This window comes from Sorex araneus, chromosome 4 (assembly GCF_027595985.1).
Source record: "Sorex araneus isolate mSorAra2 chromosome 4, mSorAra2.pri, whole genome shotgun sequence".
Lineage (NCBI taxonomy): Eukaryota > Metazoa > Chordata > Mammalia > Eulipotyphla > Soricidae > Sorex > Sorex araneus.
In genome coordinates, this window is record NC_073305.1 from 171061829 (window position 1) to 171088034 (window position 26206).

General features: G+C 37.3%; 1 protein-coding gene across 6 annotated transcripts in view; it reads left to right on the top strand.

Annotated features, from left to right (window-relative positions):
• Positions 1-26206, top strand: part of UTRN (utrophin) — a 585431-nt gene that overhangs the window by 307208 nt on the left and 252017 nt on the right. For 4 of the 6 annotated variants that reach the window (XM_055134486.1, XM_055134485.1, XM_055134487.1 and 1 more), the window contains one exon: positions 2567-2756. In XM_055134486.1, coding sequence (XP_054990461.1) covers positions 2567-2756 — 190 coding nt within the window. Of the gene's footprint in view, positions 1-2566; positions 2757-7962; positions 7980-8122; positions 8846-26206 lie in introns of those variants that run through there. The other 2 variants (XM_055134489.1, XM_055134488.1) reach the window with 2 other exon arrangements.

The window sequence follows — 26206 nt, forward strand, 5'->3', positions numbered from 1 at the left end:
GAGAGCTTTAAATTTCAGGCAAAGCAGTTTCATTTATTTTATGTATAGCTGTACACTTTTTTTTGGTTGTTGCTTTTTTTTTTTTTAGTAAATAAGTGTTAAGATAAAGTTGTTGACATCCCAGAATATAATTTAAATGGAATCATATTACATAGTTTTTGAATATGGCTGAAAACTTTTAAAATTCTCTCCATGTTTCTACATCTATCTGTACTCCATTTTCATTGGTGAGTAGTATTCCGCTATATGCATGTACCACAATTTATATCTTTACCAGTAGATGACATTTCAGTTATTACCTGTTTGAGGCCACTATGATTAAAATTGTCTTAAACATTTCCATATGGATTTTCATTTCCCTTGGGTAAATATTTAGGAATAAAATTGTTCAAGTATATCCCAGGTACTTGGAATTATTAAAAATGTTCAAACTTTTCAAAATAACCTTTCAGTCATATTTTCAAAGTAAGAGTTATATTTGATTTTGTTGCTCTTTGACATATTTTATAGATATTTTCTAAGTAATTCTGATTTGTAGTAATATCCTATTAGGATTTAAATTTACACTTTTAAAAAAGATTTTATTTATTATTATTATTTTGCCTTTGGGGTTACACCCAGTGATGCTCAGGGGTTATTTCTGGCTCTGCACTCAGGAATTAGCTCTGGCATTGCTCAGGGGACCATGTAGGATGTACTGCTGTACATCCCTACCTGCTGTACTATCATCCTGGCTCTAAATTTACATTTGTTAATGATATTGGGCATCTTTTTATGTCCTCATTTTCTATTTATACATAGTTTATGATCATGTGACTGTATCATTTATATATCATTTATAATCAATTTGACTATAAAAATTATATTTTTCATTATAAATTAAAAAGAAGGAAAGTAAAAAGAATAAAATAAACCATATAATGACCAGAACCCATAAATATTTATTTGAATATTAACATTGCAAAAATCTCTCCGACTGTATCTATATAAAGATAGAAAGTGGAATGGTGAATGATGAATAGATGAATGAGTGAAGGAGAGAAAAGACATAAATTAGTCATACTCTATGTGTTAAGTTTCGTTATTGTTCATCTTCACTTGCATGTATATGTGACAGCATTTGAACTTGTTAGACATACCCCATACATGCTAAGCATCTACTCCTGAATTAAATCCCCCATCAAAATTCACGCTTTTAAAGTTGTATGGCCTGGGGCCAGAGAGATAGCACAGTGGGTAGGGTACTTGCATTGCATGCAGCCAACCCAGGTTCAATGCCTAGCACCCCAGATGGTTGCCCAGGTTCTGCTGGAAGTGATCTCTGAGTGCAGAGCCAGGAAGAAGCCCTGAGCTTTGCCTGATTGCCAGCTGTGCCTCCCCCCCACCCTGCCTAAAGTGTACAACTCAGTTTTCTTTTTTTGTTTTTTAGTCTATTCACCATCTTGTGCATCTGACACTCTTATTTCACAAGTTGCCGCACCCAGAAGAACCCTACACCTAATATAAGTCAGTTACCGTTACCTTCTGGGTCGTAGGCAACAACTAATCTGATTTTTCTCTCTATGGATTTACCTCGTTTGGATAATTTCTCCATAGAATTATATAATGGCATTTTTTTGGTCTAGATTATTTCACTTGACATTATGTTTCAAGCCCAACTATATGGCAGCATGAATTGATACCGCATTCCTTTGTAATGGTCAGATCAAATTTTATATACTGGTTTCCTACATTTTAAAAACATCTATTTCCTTTCAGTTGATCAGCATTGCATTAAAACCATTATTAGGTATTATAAACAATGCTGCTATAAACTTTGGAGTACAGGTTTTGTGTGAACATTTATTTTTAGTTCTCTTGGGTTTAAATGCCTAGGATTTGTTCACACCAATTTTCAAAATTGAATTTGTTTTTGTATTTTGGAGATTAAGGTATATTAAAAGATATATTTATTATCTTTAGTTCATAGGTCTGAAAATTCAAGACATGTACCTGTAAGATGTTTTAATTTTGATGGATATTTGATCAAGTTTGTGAGAAAAAGTGTTATTGTGCAATGTCTCCAACACAAAGAACCAATTCTTGTCAGTCTGATTTGTTCAAACATAGAAAATAATCCCTTTAAATTATTGTTATTTTATTTTAAAGCTTCAAATTTTACTTCTTCCTAAAATTCAATGAGTTCATTTATTGTCCAGTGCTTACTGACATTGCATTTTGGGTGTCAATCATCATATTACACTAAGTGAAATTGAATATTGGGGAATAGCAACATGCAGTTACAAATTGTATGAATCACTTTTTGTGAATAATCATTATTTTATGGCAGGGTCGTGATTCCCTTAATGTTGATATCTGCCCCCTGCGTGATGGTTCACACTGTCCTTTTCCCCTTTACTCCCTCCTGTTAAAAGTCATTTTAAAAGATATGGACTTTTTTTTATGTTAAATTCATAAATACACGAGGGTTCCTTTGCAGCTGCCTGCTCACTTCTTGCTTAAAGTGTGTGTGATGTGGACTGTCACACTGAGTAACAGAATGTGTCTCTCTCGGTTTTCCCTGCAGCATCACTGACAGACAGAATGCCCTGGAGGCTGAGCTGAGGACAGTCCAGGCCAGTCGCAGAGACCTGGAAAACTTTGTGAAGTGGATCCAAGAAGCGGAAACCACAGTCAATGTGCTTGCAGATGCGTCTCAGAGGGAGAATGCTCTTCAGGACACGCTCCTGGCCAGGGAACTCACCCAGCAGATGCAGGCAAGTGCATGCGTGAGAAATGAATGGCACGCAGGGTTTGCACTCACCCTCTTTTGATCTGCTTCTGTGCAAAGATATTGCCATTAAGAGATGAGGGGGCACCTTATTCTCCCTTACAGAATCCGTGCCCACATGTGAATAATTGGTTTCTGGAAATAAGATCTGTGAGCCGCTTATTTAGTGATAGATGACCAGATTGTTTAGGGAAGTAAGAATCATTTGTCTAGACTTTGCAGGTTCAGAGGTTTTCCTGGATTTTTAATTTTCATGTAATTTATATTTTGCTCATTTTAAGCCCGATTTCAATTAGCCTTATTGACTCCTAAATAATTTTCCATTCATATAAAATCCCTTCTGTTTCCATTTGAACAGTATGAACATGGTGGGGACTCTAAGACTTAGAAAACTCTGAACACTGTGCTGGAAGGTATTACTGTAATGCTTTAAACTTTACAGTTATCATTATATCTAACACTCAAGACAGTTTTTACATTTGGCACTTTTTCTTTAAAAAACTTATTTGGACACGCATGAAGAATGTTTGAGCTGTTCTTTTTTTCTGTCCCAAGTACAATGCTTCAGTGCCCTTCAACTTTCACTTCTGTTTGCCAGTGAGAGGATTTCTCACCTAAAACAGGTTTCAAACCTCTTTCCCTAGAGAAGTCTTGTTTACCATCCTTCATATTTGTCATTTCTTTAAGCCCTGTCATTATAATGTGGCATTAGAATACATATTTTTTGACAGTTATGATGATGTGCTTGTGACACATGATCTTGTAAGCACATGACTAGTGATGTGTGTCTTCTTTCCCATGATGATTTAAAGGAAGAGATGCCATTCTCCACATAGTTGTCAGTGTGCAAATTCTGCTCCATGTGCAAAAATGCAAGATAAAAAACAGATTCATACTTGGATCTTAAATTGCACCATTATGACATCCAGTCTGATGGTCTTTTCTGAGTCCTCTCTTGGAACTCTTCCCTTGAAACACTCAAAAGATTGTTTGTAAAATACTAGTAAATATGCGGTTCTGAATAAAGGGAACCAATGCTTTCTTGGAAATATTTTAAGTTTCCCACGTTTTCTCAAATTTTGAAAAAGTGTTGCCATTGGAAAAGTATACAAAAATGTTTAAAGAATATTTTTTGGAATACATATTTAAATATTTTTCTCCCATGTATAATGGCTACTCGTGAATTTTCTGGTTCTCAGAAATAATTTAATGAAAGTGTGTTTACTTACATTGCTTATTTCTGATTCATCAGATATTACACTTGTGACTTACTAATAAGGGTGTCCAGAGAAACATCTAATTTAAAGCTGTTTATTTGTCTCACCCTCTGGAGTCTCATGAAGTCACCCAATGTGTTCCTTGATACAATATTTAGCAACTCTCTCATTTTCAGAGGGTTATAATGAACTCTAATTCTGTCTATAGAAAAGATCCCATTTTTAAATGATTTAAAGCCTGACCTATACATGTCCATGGATACTTAGTTTGTGTAATGATGTTTAAGTTAACAGTATTTGGGCTGTGCTTTTGAGTCAGTGACGTTTTGTGGACAGATCTGTCTTGGAACACAGATCTACTCCAGAGTTTAATAATGTCTCTGGACATGTTTTATCTTGGACATGTAGTTACCACAGCCAGACTTTCCCCCAGCATCTAATGAGTACTCATACTGTAGAACAAATAGATGCAGAGATTTTAAGTCCTTTTTAAATAAAATATTTTAGCAAAGGATTACTTGTCTATGGCAGTCAGACTCAAGAAAAAAAGGTTGCTGATGAATGTACTAAAATATGCTACAGCTTGTATGGTTAAGTACTTCTCAACGCTAATTTTATGTTGCTAAAATTGTTTTACTTCATTATAAATAGTTAATATGACATGTATTTATTTATTTTGCTTTTCGGGTCACATCCTGTGATGTACAGGGGTTACTCCTGGCTCTGTACTTAGGAATTACTCCTGGAGGTGCTTGGGGGACCATATGGGATGCTGGGAATCGAACCCGGGTTTACCATGTGCAAGGCAAACACCCTACCCACTGTGCTATCACTCCAACCCAAATAGGACATTTATTTTATTTTATTTTTTATTTTTTGCTTTTTGGGTCACACCTGGCAATGCACAGGGGTTATTCCTGGCTCTTCACTCAGGAATTACTCCTGGTGGTGCTCAGGGGACCATATGGGATGCTGGGGATCGAACCCGGGTCAGCCGCGTACAAGGCAAATGCCCTATCCACTGTGTTATCAAATAGGACCTTTATTAAAGGCCTATTGAGTTCCTTTATCTAAAAATAAATGTCTCTCTGTTTACGATATTTTACATTATGGTTATCTGCATAATTTTACACTCCATGTTTCTTTATCAAATGTTCTTACTTTTGAAATCTTTCCATATTATTTAAGAAAAGGTCCACACTTTCAATTTTTCTAGTTCATAGATTGATGCTTGCTAGGACCCAACTGTCTTTTGCTGGGACAAGGGATTAATTCTCCTTGGACTTTTGTATTAATGACTCTCCTTTTGTGTCTGTGAGTGGGTAGTTCAAATGAAAACTTGTTTGGAAATTAAGATATCCCTCAAGTACAAGGATGTCTACAGATCTCCTTGAAATCATGGAATAAATATTCTGGTCACAGTGTGTGTATGCACTTATATATAAATGTCCATGTCCTGGCATGGGTGTGGTCTGAGTACAGGAGTGTATATAGAATGACCCTTGGACAACCCTGATTATCCTTGTCTTTTGACAAATGAATTTCGGGCCTCGGGATTATTTAGTGAAGCTCAGAAGTTTTTTTGGGTACATTTTGGCTGATGATCATTTGGAAGCACAGTGATGAATTTCTGAGGATATTATGAAACATGATCTCTTTAGGGTTGGGTGATCATTTGGGTTTATATATCTCTGCATCATTCATTGCCTGCCCAGAAAGTTAGGTCTTACTAGTCAGCAGAGAGCACATGATAACGCAAGGTTCTGGAGAAAGGAGCATCAGGAGACTGAGCCGACCAGAGCTTAGAGGATCTGATACGATCTGTTGTGTGTGTTTTAGTCGATGCAGGTGGCAATGGGTAATGTCATTAAAGATATTAAGGGATTTGTAATTTCTAGGGACATGACATTCGAAAAATGCACTGGATGGGCCAAGACCAGCCACAGAAAATTCTGTTAGGATCCTTTCTTAGGCATCAGGTTGAAGGTGATAATAACCAAATGGGAGCTGATAACATTGGGTCAGATTTATGACTTTCTTGTGTGAGTGGACTAAGGAAAGGAGGTGGGACAGACACAAATATGATCACCAGGTGTATTTGAAAAATTGAAATTGAAATTGCAGACGGAGAAAAATCACCATGCTGTTTACAAGGGAGAGCAATATGATGGTGAATTCTATTTTAACTACATTGAAATGAGAAATTTGGGTAACATCCAGGAGGGAGATGTCGGCTATGCGGTTTTTCACTATGAATGTACCTTAAACGAGAGAATTTTCCCAAGGATGAAGATGCCTATTACTCATTTTTACTTTTGAATAGAACTTTTGACTTCCTGACCATTTTATCTGTTATGTGAATCTATTTTTAATTTTGATGCTGCTTACATGCTTTTGTAACAACTTGGGTTGCATTTTTAAATGTACACTTTACATTTTAGCAGTGCCATTAATTTGAAATGCTCTGGATCTTTCCTGGGTAAAATTTTCCTGCCCTGTTACTTGGCTGGAGTGGTTTGCGTATAAGCTATCTGTTCTTGCTTTCTAACAGTACTTACTCAGGTAATATTGTATTTTCACTTTCTGTGTTCTCTTTCAGCCCTATTGTCTCGATTTTTGGTTTTGAGGCCACTCCTGGCTGTGCTTAAGGCTTACTCCTGGCTCAGTGCTCAGGGATCACTTCTAGTAGTACTCGGGGTACCATGTAGGATGCCAGGGATTGAACTTGGGCAGGCCATGTGCAAGGCAAGCACCTGCCTTAACCTTATTTTAATTATCTTGTTGTTTAGGTGGAGATGGTTTCAAATCTGTCCCCTGTCCCCTTTCCCCAGCTCGTGTCCAATTACTGGCTATTTGTGGGAGGCAGGGGTTTGGAGGGGTGAAGGGTGGTGGTGTTTAATACCTGAGTCTAGACAGTTTGGCTGCTGGTTCAGGGTCAGGAATTACAGCTCATAATTTTTGGAGAGCTTTTTTGACATACAATTCACATTCCTTAAAAATCACTACATCCGTGTGTGCAGTTCAGTTATTTTAGTACACACCTGTAGCATAGAATTCATTGCCATGACCAAATTAAAACATTTTTTTTCACCTGTACTTCTTAATCAGATTCTTTCCTAGTACCCCATGAAATATGAATTTTCTTTTCATTGCTACATAGTTCCGGGCTAGCTTAATAATGTTTATTATTAACTACCTCCTTCCAGTTTGCTGTTGTGATGTTTTGACTTCATGAGCTTGTCCAGAGGGAGGCAGTATAGACCTGCAAGGGACAAAATTCAAGCAGATAACTCCCCCCACCTCCCCAATGCTGCCTACTAAACACAACTCTGTAAGACCGGACAGGAAGGTTTACATCATGTGAAGATGAAGGACTGAGAAGGCAGATGAGCTAGAAAAGAGATTCTCTAAACTGTACATTTCCTCAAAGAGTCACGGCAATTGCAGAGAAAGGTGAAAATGCAGCATTGCCTGGTTTTGGGTTAGAGCAGGATGCTGATAATGAGAAGCGTCTGGGTTTGATTTCTGTCTGTGCTCTTTGACCCAGTCATTTAATCATCCGTGGTTATTATGTTCATTTCCTAACACTACTGTACCCCCTACAACCCTGGTAATGGCATTCGAGCTGCAGTAAAAAAAAAAAAAAGCATTTTAAATATGTACACACACATATACACCCGTCCAATTCTGTACTGGCTTTTTTATATCATATAATTATGGCTTATGTTTCTTACTCATAAAATTCAAACAGCTTTATGGCAAATAAAATGAGATCATGAAGATGCCTTCTAAGAGGAAATGTGGTAATTCGAAATGTTCTGTAGTCAATTACAGACTTTTTTTTTTTCGGGGGCATTTTATTAACTTGGCTGTTTAATTAGAGGAGTCTTAACCTCACATTAGATTTCTAACGGTTTTTCTCCCAGGCAGGCATCTGAGAGAGAGAGAGAGAGAGACAGCCCTTGCCCTACTCTGCTATTAGGATCTTTTAGGTAAAGCCACACACTCCTCTAGGTGTTTTTGTGTTTGTGTTTGTTTTGTGTCGTCTTAGAGCGTCTTATTCTGAGACTTGTCTGGTGGTGGTGGTGGGGGGGTGATTTATTAGCACTCAGCGTTGGGGCTGATATCCGTAGCGGCAGGTACCCTTCTGCTCTTCTCAGGATTTACAGCAGGTTCTCCTCACTCATCCCACGGAGCCCAGGCTGAGCTGCATTTAGCCGAGTAGTGAGTAGAGAATGCATCTCTCTTCAGAGAGAGTGAATGCCGCTCTATCTCTATTTAATAGACACCAGCTACAAGCATGCACCATGGTGATGTGCTGAATGTCTTTTCCCCGGGGGGATGTCTGCTTTGTATCTGCAGCTTTAATGTTTCACTTAATATCCTTTTTGGCTACTGAGCGCACTCTTCAGCAGCAGACAGCGTCTGGCTGCTCTACAACTTGCTTCATTTTCTGACCATGCCGGGCTGAGCAAGTACTGGCTGTGAGCATCTGCCCCAGGGAGGGCTTTCTGCCTGGCGTGTTTGGTTTTTTTTTTGTAAATATACACGTATATTTTGTGATTTTGAGAAGTTGAAGGCATAGGAGCCTCTTTTTCCCTAGCACCTAAGTCCTTGTATCTTTCAAATGCATTCCTGGAAACGAGCATGCTCAGAGAACTGGCAAATCATTGTCCAGTGACCAGGAGGAAATGATCATTGCTCTTCATTTATAATGCAAATTCTGAGGTGTCTCCAGAAGTGTGGTAAACTTAAAATGATGGCTGTGGTGAGAACATCTCTGCAGAAAGTTGTGGTTTTGTTGCATCGTTTACAAAGGATGGCAGTTTCTTCTCCTCGGTATCAGAAGCTCTGTAAGGTAACTGAGTGTTTCAAAATAAGGATCTTGGGTATCTGATAATTCTACTGTTTCTCGGGCTCTAAAAACTATCTTTTCAGGGTTCTTATCAAAGAATGAGCCTTTTTTTTCTTAGTGATTGATTGTAAAAAGCTTCTAAAGTGAATTGCTTAATTAAATATGATTTAAGAATCTGAAACAGTTACTGTTTTAGTGCATATTTTATTTTACAATTAAAATTTTGTCTTCTGAGAAGGGCTAGTGAATTGGAGAAAATATGACAAAAACTATACTCATGTAGACCTGTTACCTCTGTAGTGTTGAATGGCTCATTTAGAGTTGAATGGCTCATTAATTTTATGAAAAATCTTAGTAAATAAAAAAGGCTAAAATAATCCAAAATAATTTTTCTTAAACTGTTAATTTCCTTATAGCTAAATGTTTTTTTAATTTAAAAAACAATTTAGAACTTATCAAACTTAATCTCATCATAAAATAGCCCTTATATCTTTGAATCTTTACATACTATAGTTAAACTTGGAGAACTTAGTTTTATTTGGACAGGTGAGTTAAGTGCACTTTTGGGAGACAACTTGTTTGACAGTTGTAAATTTCATAACTACATCATACTAATAAGTCATTGAGTGAGTTTCTGTATTTTTTTGAAAGCTAGCCATTTTATTTTTGATTATAGTTTTGTTTTATTTAAACTGTTCAGGCAGTCACATTACTTTTGTCAAAATGGAGACAATTTAATAGGAAATAGAGGCATGAGTTATACAAGGATTGCTCAAGCAAGTTATATAGCACCTATATGATATACCTATATAACATAAGAGGGGTTTAGTTCTTCCTTTATGTCATATAGATAGTGTCACTCAAGACCATCTTGTCTTGTTAGCTGTTCAAACTCATTTGTAGTTGCAGTGGTTGTTTTTAGTACAGTATTGGTTTTGATGATGTATGAGATGTCACTGGAACTAAATTGGCCATATTTTGTAACTGCTAGGAGGAAAAGTAGCATTCTGTTAACTTTATGGTATATATATATATTTTTTACATTTTGGTCAATTAAATACATTTCTCTAAAAAAACTTGTTTTAAGAATATAACAGAAGATAGTAATAGATTCTTTGCAGAAACACTTCAAAGTATTTTCACTTGTAATAGAATTGAAAATTAATAAAACTTAATTCAAGTGCAAAGATTAGTAAAGGAATTGTTTTAATATATTATTCTGGCACTCTGAAATTTAATCTGATAAGGTAAATGTTTCATCAGAGGCAGTTTTGCTAATCAAGAAGAAAATCTCATTCTGTAATGTATACTATTTTATCTTTCTTCAGTCAAGTATAAACATAAAAGACATACTGTTTCATCAGCTGGGTCATTTTTCTGATCCATTTATATGCATACTTTTTATTAAAGTCAGTCATTTTTATTAAATCATGTGACCAAAATATTATGTCTGAGTTAGAAAGCAATAGAAGTTCAAAATTAGCAAAAGTTGCTTGATTAGTTTTGTAATTATGCTCAATAAAACATATATTCAGTTATTGAAGCCACTGACAACTTAATTTTCCTCAGAAGTACTCTTCAGACAAATTTCCTTAGATTTACAATTTTCTAAATGAATCATTAAAATTTAAATGTTTAGAGTAAACATTTTTTTTTGAAAATTAAAAATTATATTACTTGCAGTTGAAATGTTATCTTTCACATTAATTTTCTCAGATTCAAAATTACCAATTGCCTAAATAATGAAATGAGAAATACACAATTCCAGTACCTTCCAGCAGGTGTCAATATAAGGCAGTAGAATTTAAGGTTTTGGCTAAGGAACTAGATCTCCAGGATAGGGCTTGAAAATTTACTATAAATCAGCTAGTAACAGGTATAATTTATTTGCATGTTTATATTTTTTAAAAGCTTATATTATTTACTGAAATATATTAACTTTTATGATGTAAATATAAGGTTCAGAATTAAGTATTAATAATTGTAATTTCAAAAACGGATTTTTTTCAAGTGAAATATTTAATTATATTTTTAATAATAGTCTACTAACATTACTTAAAGGTTTGACTGATATCTATTTGCTTTGTGATACTATAACTCATTTTTCCTTTAAAGCTTAAATGTTATAGTGATATTATTTCCCCATACTTCCTACATTATCTAGATTTAGTTTCTTGGGAAAAAATGCATTAAATGTCAGTGTTTATTTGTAAGAATATAAAGTCTGTTGTAAATGTATTTTCAAGCAGAAATGAATGAGAATAAATGTTGCATAATCTAAGGGAGACCAACCTATTTTAAATTTCTATTGGCATGTAGATTGAAATCCAGTATCTGTTAATATTTGTGTTCACTTTTTAATTCCTCTTTAGGATTTCCCTTTTTACACAAACTAATATATGGAAATTCAGTCTTTATCAGACTTTTTCATTTGTGGCACTTCATTTTTCTTTGCTTATTTTCATACTTCTCTTAAGTGTCATAAAAATCATTCATGTGTTATGATTTATTGTAACAATTGTGTAGAATTTTGTCTTGAATATTTTCATTTCGTATTTTTCCCCTGCAAATTTTAAAGAGGGCGTAGAAATAAAAAGAGACACTTGGATTCACAGCTCTCCGAGTTTAAATATGCTTTCCTCCCTCAATCTGTTTATGTAGACACTTGTGTTTCCTGCCTTTAAAAAAAATCATTCTTTCTGTTCATATATTCCATCAAATTTGAGCAAGAATGTGAAGCATAAGTACAGCTTACTTGGAGATATAATTAGCAGCATTGAAATTGCCCTTTTGACCTAAAATCACCTTATGCTAGATGCTGAATTTTTCAGATTTGGTTTTGATCACTTAGCTCCTCTAATATACTAATAATAACTTCTAATAGCTGTAAGATAATTTTTTTCTTTCAAAGCATAGTTTAAGAAAAGCTGAATACTGGTGAAATAAAAAATAAAATTGATATTATAGATAGCTGATTAATTGGGGGATATTTCGCCTTTAAATCTTTTCATTAAAAGTTGATTGCCAATTTTCATACAATAATAGTTGAAGAGGTGATGAAATCAGGGTTTTTTTGTTAATTTAAAGAAGTCAATATTTGAACCAGGATAGAAAAATTTTGAAGTATAAAATTGGCATTTTCATTATTTCAGCATCAAACATTTTTATTTAATAAATTTAATTTCTATTGACATATTATATGTTTAAATTATTTTAGCTTATATGAATGTAATCATCTTCGAACTTTTTTTGATCATGTGGTCATAGAAGTTAAGTTATTTTAACTTTATGCATATGTTTATAAGTTAAGAGCATATGCCATTGTAAAAACATATATTCCATATTAGCAATGTGTAGTTTTCTTTCTTCTCTCTGCTTTCCTTGCACCCTACGTGGTTGTCTTTCCCTGTCTCTGAGGGAATCACGTACCATTTTGATAACCGCTGATTCACACAGCCAGTGGCCGTGCCTTCTCCTAAGCTGGCCTTCTCTACAGCCTTAGACTTTCAAGACTTGCTGCTATCAGAGTAATTCTAGAAAAATCATGTCTTCTGTGGTAGTGAGGAAACGACCTTTGAGTGTTTCATGAAAAATCGAGACCCAAGGAACCCACTGGCAAGTCTGGGCTGACTTGGGTAACACAAAGCTCACTGGTGTGTGCTCAGACGTTCACACCAGGAGGGCCGTGGAGGCCTCTAGCCTGAAGGATGTGTGAGGACCAAAGCAGGCAGGATGTTCGGAAGCACTGATGAAGTTGGTTCACATATCATTTTTAAGGTTCCTTTTCACTTAAAGGTGTTGCTGTTTGCATCTTTGTTTTTAGAATGAGATGTAAACGGTTGGAAAGATCGGCTAGTGGATAAGGCATTTACTTGTACACAGCAAACCTAGGTTTCATCCCGAGCATGCATATGATCCCTGAGCTCTGCCAGGAGTGACCCCTGGGCAGAGAGCTCGGACTATATCCTGTGCATAGCTGGGTATGAAGCAAAGAACAAAAACCACAGCAACAACAGCCAAAAGAGATAATGAAAGGGAAGGGTGTGTGTGTGTGTGTGTGTGTGTGTGTGTGTGTGTGTGTGTGTGTGTGTGTGTGTGTGTGTGTGTGTGTATGTTAGATACTGATTTAGAATACTGTTAGTGATAGTTTCTGTGGTCCATACCCTCCACTATCCAATCTACCTGTCCCCTCCCCCTCCATCCCAAACTCAGTTCTAGGGACCAATTCTCAGATTCTGTTGCCTTCTTTGGCTGTTTGTTATTCCTGCTATGTTTCATTGTCTCATTGTAGGAAGGCTGTATTTTTGAATGTTTTATACCCTGTATAGTTAAATTGCATGTACTTTATTCCCAGTTATTCTCCCCACCTACTTTTTCCTCAGGGGACAGCTGTCTTTGGATAATTGAATCCTCAAGTGTTCTAGGGTTAGAGATCTTTGCTTTGTCCTGATCTAAATATTAAGCCAATTGATCTGATTGTTTAGTTGAATTCCACCGATTTATAAAAGACTTTTCTCTTCCTGGTTTGATAAGAAACTGGGCTTTGTGAGTTTCAGAAACTTTGTGCTGTCGAGGTTTAATGGAGAAAGGTGCTTAGATATGAAGGACAAGTTCTGTCTGATCCACTTCATTGGTGCTTTCGGTATGTTGAATCCCAGATGTCTGGACCCCCATGCTAATTCTTCCTCTCCTGTTCCTCTGTTCCTGCACCTCCTTGGAGGATGGAGATGACAGATAAAGTGACAGTGCTTTTATCCCTGTGTGTCATCAGATACATACCTATGGCTTCCAGAAATAGCAGTACCAGTATAGCTCTGTACTGTAGCACTGTAGTCCCATTTTTCATAGGTTTGCTTGAGCGGGCACCAGTAATGTTTCCATTGTGAGACTTGTTGTTACTGTTTTTCGCCTATCGGATACGCCATGGGTAGCTTGTCAGGCTCTGCTTCGCAGGCGGGATACTCCCAGTAGTTTGCCAGGCTCTCTGAGAAGGACGGAGGAATCGAACCTGGGTCGGCCACATGCAAGGCAACACCCTACCCACTGTGCTATCGCTCCAGCCCCAGTACAGGTGTAAACATCAAAATTATTGTATCTAATTACACTCTGTTAACTAGAAAACTCCTGCTCATTGCGATGCTTTGGCTAAAAGTAGTCTCATTCAGTGTGATGTTATGCTCTGCCAATTGTCAAAGGAATAATTGATACCATTCGGTAAGATTGCATTTTAAATAGTTCTTTAATTGCCAAGATATCATTTCCATTTGTGTAAGTCTAAACCTGTGCTCTTTCAAATCAGGGACAAGCCGGTCAAAGTATGATAGATAAATGTATGCTTTGTTTTTATTTGGGGGGTGTGGAGCTTCCCACGCGGTTCTCAGGGACACAGAGGACACTGCTGCTCGGTGCTGGTCTCGAGGATTCGATGCCACTGCCCTGCTTTTCCAAGGCGGTGGGTTACCAGCTCATCCCGAGGCTCATGGGGGTCGTTAGGACCGAACCTGACCACAGTCAGAAGCCATGTGGCATTTGGCATGCACAGGAACCACTGCCTAGTTTCCCAGTCCTGTGGATTCTGTGTGTTTGTGTGTTTGTTTTGTTTGGGGGCCACACCAGGTGGTAAACAGAGTTTACTTCTGGCTCTGTGCTCAGGGATCACTTCTGGTGGGGCTCAGGGGATGAGAGGTGGCACCAAGATGGAACCCGAGTCAGCCGTGTGCAAGGCAAGTGCCTGACCCACCGCACTCGCTCTCTAGATCCCAACCCTATTTTAAAATTGTTATTTGATCATTGGCAGTACCGCGCTGGTGCCTTGTTTACCAGGCTGTGGAATTTGTGGAAGTTCACGGGGAAATTTCCAAGCTGAGTGTCAGCTGGGTTCCTGTGTGAGTGTTGCTGTCCACTCTCCTCTGCCTTTCCCTGCGGGGCAGTTGCTCACGCTCACATTGGTTTGTGGTGCCAGCACTTGAAGTTGTACTTCATGGCTGGGGTCTCCAGCAGCTTGGCAGAGCTTGTGCTCAGGGACCCAGTGGTTACTGGACTCAAATTCCTTTATTGGCAGTGTGGGCGAGTGTTCTGTGGGGATGGCAGTGTGCAAACATCTTTTTACTGGTGGCACTTGCTCTCCCCTGGCTTCTGCAGTTCAGCCTGCAATCTCTTGTGGTCCTGGGGTCACAGGCACAAGTAGCAGAGCTGTCATGGTCCTGCAGGGTCATGCTTGGATTCTGCATGGCAGAACTGTAGATCAAACTCTTGGCATTAGATCTGCAAGGCAAGTACTTTCGGCCACCAAGCCATCTCTTGGTCCTCTACTCTATTTAACATATATAGATATTCTCTATTTCCTCTTTACTAATGACTATGAGTGCTGCTAGCTTGTCTTAATGTCTTTGGTAGTGTATTCTTAGTTCTCTAAAATAAAATTAGCAATTAGCACAACTCTTACCATAGAGAGAGAAAAATATAGACACTTTCACGCTATGATAGCTTTCTTAGTTTTGCCAAGTTTATTCATTTCTGCACAAGGTAAATGAGTCCATGTAATTGAAACTGGAAAGGATATGAAGTGTATCAGAGGGTTTCTCTTAATTTTTCTTCTACTTTGTTCAGTTTTATGGCATTCTAGAAGATTAATTTATAACAAAGTCCACTTATAAAAGCAGTTTCTTTCAGTGCTTAATAAATAGGCTGATGTATAAGTATGGCTTGATAAAGCTTAAGCAAGAATTTTGGAAAAACATCAAAAGGAAGAAATCAGTGAACTGTTTTCACAATAGATTATTACTTTGCTATTAAAAAATAGAATAGTGGCCAGATACAGCAAAAAAAAAAAATAAAGCTGTGAATTCTCCTGATGAATAAAGTTATTGCATTGCTGATGATGCAATTTCTTATAACTTTGAGTATTTAAGGTTCACAGTGTATTTTCTTATGTATTTAATTATCATTTTGTATGTATGTGAGTAATTACATCCCTGAAAGATAGCAAAGAAATACTCATTCCCCAATCTCTGTTGGAGGCGTGGTGAAAAAAGAGCCCTTATCCACTGCTGGTGGGAATGTTATCTGGTCCACGCCCTGTGAAAAACAGTATAGAGGGTATGCGGTAAGCTCAGAATTGAGCTCCCATAGGAGCCAACAATTTCACTTTTGGGTATCTATTCCCAGGACAGAAAAACATTCACTTTAAAGAGCATATACACACCATTATTCATTGCAGCACTCAGTACAACAGCTAAGATTCGGACTCAACCTAGATATCCATTCGTAGATCAGTGGATCCTGAAGATGTGTTATATATGCACAATAAAATACTATATAGCTGTAAGGAGTGATAAAATCATACAGTTTGCTGCAACACAGATGAAATTGGAAGACATGATGTTATATGAAGTAAGCCAACAGAAGAAGCATAAACACAGGATGAAATCACTTATCTGTAGTATTAAGAATAAGTGGAACAGGAATGCAGTGTTTTAAAGGGGGGACTCCTAGCTCAGACTTGACCCTACAGTATATGGAGGAGAAGGAAAGTAAGAGTGGAGAGGAGGGGTGGGGGGGAAAGAGAGAGATGAGAAGGAATAGGGGCCAGATCAGGGAATGAAAGTACAAAGATGGTGGGAATGATAGAGCCAGATATCCAAACCACAGGGTCAACAACACTGAAATCAAGAGATGCAAACTTTAACAACTGAATTTAGAAAGTGTCTGTCTCGAGGGCAGGACGGAGGAGGGGGGAACCTGGGAACACTGGTTGAGGGAAGTTGATGCTGGTGGTGGGATCAGTGCTGCAGTAGTGTATGTCTAAAACTCAACTATGAATAACTTTGTAAATCACTGTATCACTGTCATCCCGTTGCTCATCAATTTGCTCGTGCAGGCACCAGTAACATCTCCACTGTGAGACTTCTTGTTACTGTTTTTGGCATGTCGAATACGCCAGGCTCGGCTGTGCGGGCGGGATACTCTCAGTAGCTTGCCGGGCTCTCCGAGAGGGACAGAGGAATCGAACCCGAGTTGGCCACATGCAAGGCAAATGCTCTAGCCGCTGTGCTATCGCTCCAGCCCATGGTGCTTTAATTTTTTAAAAAATTATTTAAAAAGTACTCATTCCTATTTAACCAGTGGAGAAGCAGGTTTGGCGGCTTGGCAGTGGAAAGCTCATACCAGCAGCTGCTCAACTACTATGTGGCACACACTGAACTAAACACAGGTTTTCTGATTTCAGAGCCAGTGTCTGTCTGCACTTCATTTCATATAGCTTTAGGGATTTTACTGGGCAGAAATGGGCTAGGTGTAAAACAATAGATAAAAGAAGGTATAGAAAGAAAAATCACAGTATTGTAGAAGTAGGCATTAGTCTATTCTAAATTATCTCTATATGGTTTTCCTTTGGGGGAGAGGGGTGGGGTGAGGAGGGATAGTTTGGGCCAGGAGTGCTCTGTGTTAATCTCATATTATGATATTTTATATTCAACAAATGAGTGCAGTCATTCTATATCTGTCCCTGTCTTTCCGACTCACTTCCCTTAGTCTGATACTCTTAGTCTGATACTCTTAATTTATTAGCAAATTTCATGACTTCATCTTTCCTAATGGCTGCATAGTATTCCATTGTGTAGATGTACCAAAGTTTCTTTAACCAGTCATCTGTTCTCAGGCACTTGGGTTGTTTCAAGATTATAGCTATTGTGAACAGCGCTGCAGTGAACATATAGATACAGATGTCATTTCTACAGTTATTTTTTGCACCCTCGGGATATATTCCCAGAAGTGGTATTGGAAGCTCAATTTCTAGTTTTTGAAGGAATGCCCATGTTGTTTTCCAAAAAGACTGGACCAGTCGGCATTCCCACCAACAATGAAAGAGTTTCTTTCTCTCCACATTCACGCCAGCACTCCTTGTTCTTATTTTTTTTGATATGTGCCAGTCTCTGTGGTGTGAGATGATGTCTCATTGTTGTTTTGATTTGCATCTCCCTGATGATTAGCGATGTGGAGCATTTCTGGCACTGCTCACAAGTCCATGTATGGTGCCAGGGAATGCTTTTCATTTTCAAGGAAATATAATCTGTACTCTCCTTTAAGACATGAGCTACATAGAATCCTGGTTGTTTAGAAACCATTTGATTCAGCCATTTCATTTTATAGACGAGGAAACTGATCACCCACAATGGGTTTTGTATTGTCTCTAAGTTGTGGGATGAGATATATTTGTTTTCTTGCAGAAGTTTAAACATAATGAAATATGTTCTTTTAAAAAACAACACTGGTATTTGAGTTCAGCTATATTATTTTGAGAACAAAGATTTTACTCTAGTTTAAATTTGTACATCAGATGCTTTTTTAATTGGCTCATTTAGCAGTTTTGCAGAAAAAGATGGATTGGTTCATTTTAATGCAAATTAATATAGTTGGTTCTGGGTTTTGATTCATAATTTAGCTTGGTTTCAGTCCTGATACCTCAAGTATTGAATAATGTATTCACTGAACCTAATTCTCTGTACTCAAACATCAATTGTTTTTAATATCATTTGAAAGGACATAAGAGCCTTTTTGGAGGCAGAAAGAATATTAATACCGTGGGTAGGGCATATGCCTTGCATGTGGCTGACCTGGGTTCAATCCTCAACATACTGTATTGTCCCCCAAGCAGAGCCAGAAGCAAGCCCCAAGAATTGCCGGGGGTCACCCAAATATTTCAAAAAAAAAGAAGAAAAAGAAAAAAGAAAGGGCATAAAGACTTTTAAAATAATTTTTAAAAAGTAAATAATTTTATAAGCTGGTTCTTTTAAAATTTAGTATTTTATCTCTCTTCCCCTCCATTAGTCCCCTCCCCTCTCCTATCTTTGTCTTTTTATTCTTCACAATTCCATTCAAGGAATGTGCATTCATTGGCTGTCATATTCCAAAGTACATGTTCAGTTCGATAAACATAAAATGCTGTGTTTCAATTTTAGCGTAAGTCAAAGAAGTTCAAATAACATGTTCTAAAAAAAAATTCAATGGTTAAGAGACTTCAGGTTAGTTTACAGTTAGACTGAATTCAAACAGTCTTGTCACTTCATTCAACTTAATTGAGTCTTGTGACTTAATTCATTCTTGCCACTTAACTCGGGTGTGACTTTGTACAAGTCAGTGATCTCTGTGTCTCAACTTCCTGTTCAGAAAATAGAGTTGGAGTTAGTCTTCCTTTCTTTCTCCCTCACTAACGGCTGTAGTGACAATTTTAATATTCAGTATTTAGAATATGGTAAAATAGAGGGCGGCATATTATGAACTCCAAGAGTGTTGATTACTCTGTATAAGAATTGTTTTTTTCTCACTATTGCCATGATTATTCTTCTCCAGTGGTTTGTGTAGATAAAACATGGATATCCATACACTGTGCCTTGCGTGATACTTGGAGCATAGAAATTCTGTGATGTCTCCTGGGTGTTCGATGTTAGTTACCATCATTCTCATCTTCTTGGATATCTTATTAATCCTGAAGAAAGCCTTAATATCTGAACAAGGAGGCTTGTCAGTGTTGGCCAGGGAAACTTTCAGAACAATTTATGCTCATAGACTGTAAATTACTAAGTCTGGGAGGAAATTTGGGCTGTTCCCAATTTTAGCAAAGGTGTACAGAAAAAAAAATCAACTTTGGAGTAACTATGTAGTTGTTATTCTCAGACCCTGTTTGAAGAAATATTGGAAAAAGCTTTCTTTGCCTATTGAGCATATGACAGACAGAAACTTACAGAATGACGAACTCCTTAGTTGCTAGGTTTCTTCAAAATTGTTGACCAGGCTTCTTGATAACACTTGAGAATCTTAGTTAACCCACACTGAAACTGATATAATCCTGAATTCCACAAAATATCGTATAAAGAAGTTCTGTCTCATTACCAGAAATGGGAATAAAACAAAGGAATGCATTTGTTTTTACTGAGACAAGTAAAGGAGCATGCTTGCTTTTCTAAGAGATTCTGTATCACTGCATCACTGTCATCCTGTTGCTCATCGATTTGCTTGAGCGGGCACCAGTAACATCTCCATCTTGAGACTTGTTACTGTTCTTGGCGTATCGAATACGCCACGGGGAGCTTGCCATGCTCTGCCATGGGGGCGAGATACTCTTGGTAGCTTGCCAGGCTCTCTGAGAGGGGCGGAGGAATCAAACCCAGGTCGGCTGCATGCAAGGCAAATGCCCTACCTGCTGTGATATGGCTTCACAAAATATAGTTTTAAATGTCAGTTTTAAGTATAGTTTTAATTCTCAATAATTACTAAGTTCTATCGAATTGTTACAGCATAATATATTAATCTACTATGGGTAGCTAACTAAGTTACTTGCCGTGTTCTCACAAAAGTTAATTCTGTGATGAATATTCTTCCAAGTCATCGGTTGCTTCTTGGATATTTTTAAGATAAGTTTTAAGAAAAGGTAGCACTGAACTGTAGCACTGTCGTCCCGTTGCTCATTGATTTGCTCAAGCAGGGACCAGTAACGTCTCCATTATGAGATTTGTTTTTACTGTTTTTGGCATATCGAATATGCCACAGGGAGCTTGCCAGGCTCTGCCATTCGGGCATGATACTCTCGGTAGCTTGCCGGGCTCTCTGAGAGGGATGGAAGAATCAAACCTGGGTCAGCTGTGTGCAAGGCAAATGCCATACCCACTGTGCTATCGCTCCAGTTCAAGAAAGTGTAACTGGATCAGGTACACACAAATACACATTTAAGAGACATTTGACATATAGTGCCTTATTTTCCTTTTGCTAGGTAATATTCTCAGCCATCTGGCAGTTTGAGAGTCAAACATTTCTCCCTTCCCAGAAAACAGGTGATATCAACAAGAACTACTTTATTAGGTTTGCAGATAAAATATATAACCAGGCTATACAATATAAACTAAAACTTGATGAGGATTCATGATTTTCCTGTGTGAGACTGAAATAGTGTGAATCCTAGATACTAGACTTGAAAGCTAAACAGTAATGTCTAAAATAGGATATGACGAATACCGTCTAATAAAGCTGGAAGAAAGGATAGTGAATTGTAACTTGAATATGCTTTGAGAAAATACTATCTGATGTGGATTGGAGTTGTATAAAATTTAGTAGGGTTGAGGGTTATGAACAGAGATAAGTGAGTGGGCAAAGACGAGCACAAAGATTTGCTCATTGTATTCAGAGAACATTGGGTCCTTGTTTATCCAAAACAGCAATGAAATTCACTTATTAACATTTCATCTTATAAAAACATTACTCTTCCAGTTGCCAGCTCTATACGTCAGATTCTTGACTTCTGACTGCTTCCAAAATTTAGTCTACTTTAAGGAAAAATGTGAGTTTTGAAGATATTCAAACATGGAGAATGTTCCAAAAGGAAATTCTCGAACAAAAAATTTGCAGAATATTCTTATCTTTGAAATAAGAGAACAGTTTTTTTTTAATATTTCCTTTAAAAGGAATATTATCCCTTTGAATGTAAACCATTTTGGCATGAAAATGACAAAAACAAAGTTGTACTTTCATGGCATGGCTCAGTTGAGTACAGAATGACACTGTATTTCAAAGAAAAAAGTAAACTCATGTTTGAAATTGCTATTAAATTTTAGACTTATAAAACTTTCAGTTTGTAAAAATGCATAGAATTTATGAGTTTTTTGTTTTATATATGAGGAAATATGCCTTAATATTTAGTGGAATTTTGTCTCTATATACTTTAATATATTATTTTCTGCTGTTCAAGGCTACACAGCCAAGTGAAACTTAATTACTTATTGAAGGTTCTTGGATACTGCCCCAGGGTTCATTACATTTTATGATTTTTCATTTTTATATAATTTCTATTTAACTTTCCCTGGTATTATAATTCAATATTTACTTCTCAGTATTGGCTTCTGAATGGTCAATATCTGATTTGGATGCTGTATCTTATTTCAGAAGAGATTTTAAAGGCCAAGTATTTGTAAATATTGAACAAATAGCCCCCAAAATCTTTTACTGTAAACAATTTAGTCACCGTTTTTGCATATTTACAAGGTTGTGCAGTAATCACCACAATTATATTTTAGAACATGTACTACCTCCATTCCGAAACCCCCTCACCCCCACCCGGTAGAGATCTCCCTGCTCCAAGAGAAATTCCATACCCTGTTAAACATAAAGAGTTACTTCTTGTTTTCTTCCTCTCCACTCTCCAGCTGTAGGAACCTCTACTCTAGTCTCTTTCTTTTCTTTTGAACATCAGGGTGTGAGGTCATGAGGCTTCCATGAAAGAGATAGTAATAGAATTCTAATTTATAGTGATACTCTTCCTATCTTGCATAATTGCTTTCAAGTTTTAATTGTGAATAGTACTTAGGATTGCTTTGGATAATTTGTAAGCCATATTGGGTAGGGCATTTGCCTTGTACACGGCTGACCCGGGTTCGATTCCTCCATCCTTCTCAGAGAGCCCAGCAAACTACCGAGATTATCTCGCCCGCACAGCAGAGCCTGGCAAGGTACCCGTGGTGTATTCGATATGCCAGAAAACAGTAACAAGTCTCACAATAGAGACGTTACTGGTGCCTGCTCGAATAAACCAATGAGCAACAGGATGACAGTGATACAGTGATAACATTATAATAAACATTGTGTTTTTTTATATTAATTCTAGGGCATCCCCTGAAAATAAAGTATAATGAGAAAAATACAGAATTTCAATCCAAAGTCTTATGTTTGAATGTCTTACTTGCTGTTTGATCTTTGGAATGTTCAAGTGATAGAGCAATACAGACTGTTTCTTTATCTAGTAGTAGGGGTATAATGGTCATTCCATATGCTTCAGAAAAAGATCATAGAACTAGTAAGTAATTGGTACAACTAGATACTAAATATCCTGCATTTTCCTGTTCTGTAAACAAACCCAGATAGTATATGATTCACTGCTAGAGCACTTTTTGAAATAGTCGAAGAGCATGCTAACTAAAAGCTTCCTTCAGCTTCACTCAGGCAGGAGAGTGTTTAATACTAAGAATCTCTTGTCTTCCTGCAGTTCCGGGTCATCTCATCTTTCCATTTTCTTGGGGCTCCAAGCCAGGAAATTAAGGTACATTCAGTGCCAGTGAAACCGTCATATTTCAGACCCTCAGTGGAAAACCATGAGATACTGCTTTTGAGCAGGACTGATGGCCGGGGAACTGCACCATCTAGTCAAAAGAAACATTCTAAAATTTTTTTTCAATCCATTGCTAGGACAGTCATATTTGATAATTTGCACATTCATTTTCTCCAAGACTATGGCAATACGTAAAAGGCCTGTGGAGGATCCTTCTTGGATTTTAATAATCATTATATGTTCTGGTAATCCTTAGCTTGCTTTATATAATCTTCATTTTGAGAATGAGTTTTTTTTTTTAATTGAATGACCATGAGATACACAGCTACAAACTTGTTCATGATTGGGTTTCAGTGACACAGTATTCCAACATCCATCCCTTCACCCATGCACATTTCCTACCATTAGTGCCCCCAGTTTCCCTCCCCACCTACCACCCCACCTGCCTCTATGGCAGACACTTTTCTTTTGTTCCCTTATCTTTTTATTTCCTTTTTGGCACTAAATTTTGTTGTACTGTGACCAAAATGGCATCCTATATATCACTTTACCTCCTCTCAGCGTTCAGTTGTTGTTCAGAGTGATCATTTCCAACTCTCATCGTCAGAGTGCTTCCTTCTCTCTCCTCATCCCACCCCACCTCCTTCCTAACTTGTAGCAAGCTTCCTACCCTAGATCAGTTCTCCTCTGTTAGTTAATAAGTAACCTGAATTAATGAACACAGTTATAGAGTACTGTTTTATTAATTCTTAAAGGAAATCCTAAATTGCTTTCTTCCCGGAATAAATGTATTGAAAATATTTTTATTTTGGTTGTTGTAGCAGGGTTGTAAGAGTATTAACATTTATGCTTTTGGTATACAAAGTTATTGCACCTTTCCCACCACTAAGTGCCCCAGACGGAATCTCTAATACTGTCTAATGTCACCTCCAGTTCTCATCTTCCTTCTTTACCACTTGGTTTCCTTTGTTGATATTATTGGATATTTTCCATTTCTTGCTTTGTTTCTTTCTCTACTGCTATGAGTGAGATCCTGTGTCATTTTTTCTGTCCCTGGGACTTATTTTGCCTAATATAACATCTCTAGCTTCACCCATGTTGGGGAAAAAGGCAACATTTCATTTTTAAAAAAAATTTTTTGACCACACCTGGTGTTGCTCAAACTTAGTCCTGGCTCTGTACTCAGAGATCGCTTCTGGTAGTGCTTACAGGATCACATGTGGGGCCAGGGATTGAACCTGAGTCAGCTGTGTGTGCAGAGAAGTGCTATAATATGTCTTTGATTTGGCAATAATTTGCTAGAGAGGACTGCATCTTTTTTTGCAGTTGAGATGGATTGTGACTGTGGTTGTGTGAGTGTGTTTGTGTGTGTGTGTTTGTGCGCGCATGTGTGCGTGCATACGCGCATGTCTGTTTTTGAACATTTGAGTTACTTCCAAAACTTGATTATTGTGAATTGTGTTGCAACGAGCGAGTGTGTATGTACTAGATTTCACTGTATAATTGTTATTGTGGAAGAGCTTTCCTATGATCTTCCATATGAAGAAAGGGAAACATTTCCTATTTTTGAAGTATTTCCTTCTTATGGAAACCCAGTAACTTATTGTAATTATTCTAAAAGTTGAGAAATAATGCTTCATAAGAAACTGATGAAAGATTTGAGAAATTGTGATATAAGTTGTGACCAGAATAATCCATTTAGTGATCAGAGCAATAGCATAGCGGGTAGTGTTTGCCTTGCCCATGGCCGAGGACCCGTCATCCCATATGGTTCCCTGAGTACCGCGGGAGTAATTCCTGAGTGTACAGCCAGAAGTAACCCCTGAGCATCACTGGATATAGTGCCCCCAATCAAAAAAAATTATTTAGTTGAGATAAAGGCTAAATCGTGATAATTGGGCTAGGTAGGGTGTTTGCCTTAATTGAAACTTGCCTATTTTTGATCCCCAGCACCTTTGAGCCCCATCCATAGTGATCCCTGAGTGCAGAGTCAGGAGTAAGCCTTGAGCACAGCCAAGCGTGCCCCCTACCAAATAAATAAATAAATAAATAAATAATACTTTGTGATAATCAGATAACTCAGAGATTCACTTGTGCCAAATCTCATTCTTCCTTTAAAATCTAGTGATTCTGATGAAGGGACGGGTGTTGGAACACTGTATGACAAACTCAATCATGAACAACTTTGTTGCTGTGTATTCCACAGTAATTCAATAAGAAAACAAAATCAAATCTAATGAATCTAGGAATGTATCGACAGCTCTGAGACTTGCAAGAGAGGACTGCATCTAGCTCTAGCCAGGTGTCTTAAACCTTTAGTGCTATCACACAGTGTCTCTGGATTTCTCTGAAGGCAGATTGTACAAGAAAGTGGAAATAGTTTTCTTGTGGGTAGAGTAATGTTGAAACAAAATGATGATGATTTTGGCTGTTTCCAAGTTCAGCTTCTTCCTTTTAAAGATTAGAAGAGTTGAGGGATCTGTGCTAGCTTATTTGTAACTATAACCATTGACTGGATTTTAAAAAATCAGTTTATTTATTGAACCACCGTGAGATATACAGTTAGAAAATTGTTCACAACTAGTTTTAGTCATATAATTTTCCAATACCCATCCCCTCACCAGTGAACATTTCCTGCCACTTTCCCTCCCTAACCCCATCTATGGCAGACACTTTAAATTTCCCCCTCCTTCCCTTCCTCCCTCCATCCCTCTGTCTCTGTCTGTCTCTCTCTCCCTCTTTCTTCTTTTAGGCACTGACTGAACTGTTTTTATAAAAATAAATCCTATTTTCAGGTGTTTTGGGATTCAGTTGTCAAGTTCATTTTATAGGTTTCTGAGATGAACTATTGATTCCCAAATAAATCTAATAGTTGGCACAAATGATTTACCTGGAGATGGTTTTCTCCCAAATAAATAAAAATTGGATTGTCAGTATAGGAATGTTTGTTTTACTATTCTTTCAATTTTTCATGCTTAAAAGATTTCCTAATGTCATATTTCTAAAGTAGCATATTCTGCTAAAATTCTGGTTGGTCCAATTAAAGTTTCATAAAATCTTGAGATTCCTCTCTTTGTATATTCACCTTAATTCAATTCTGTGGCACATGTAAAATAGTTTTAAGTATCTCGATATACTAGATGAGTTATTTACTACATGGGTACTTTCCATTTATTTGAATTAAATAAAAGGCATTTATGAACTCATTTTTTTTTACAAAAATCAGAAGCCTACTTCAAGTTTTATTTCTCAAAGCACAGAATATAGTGTCG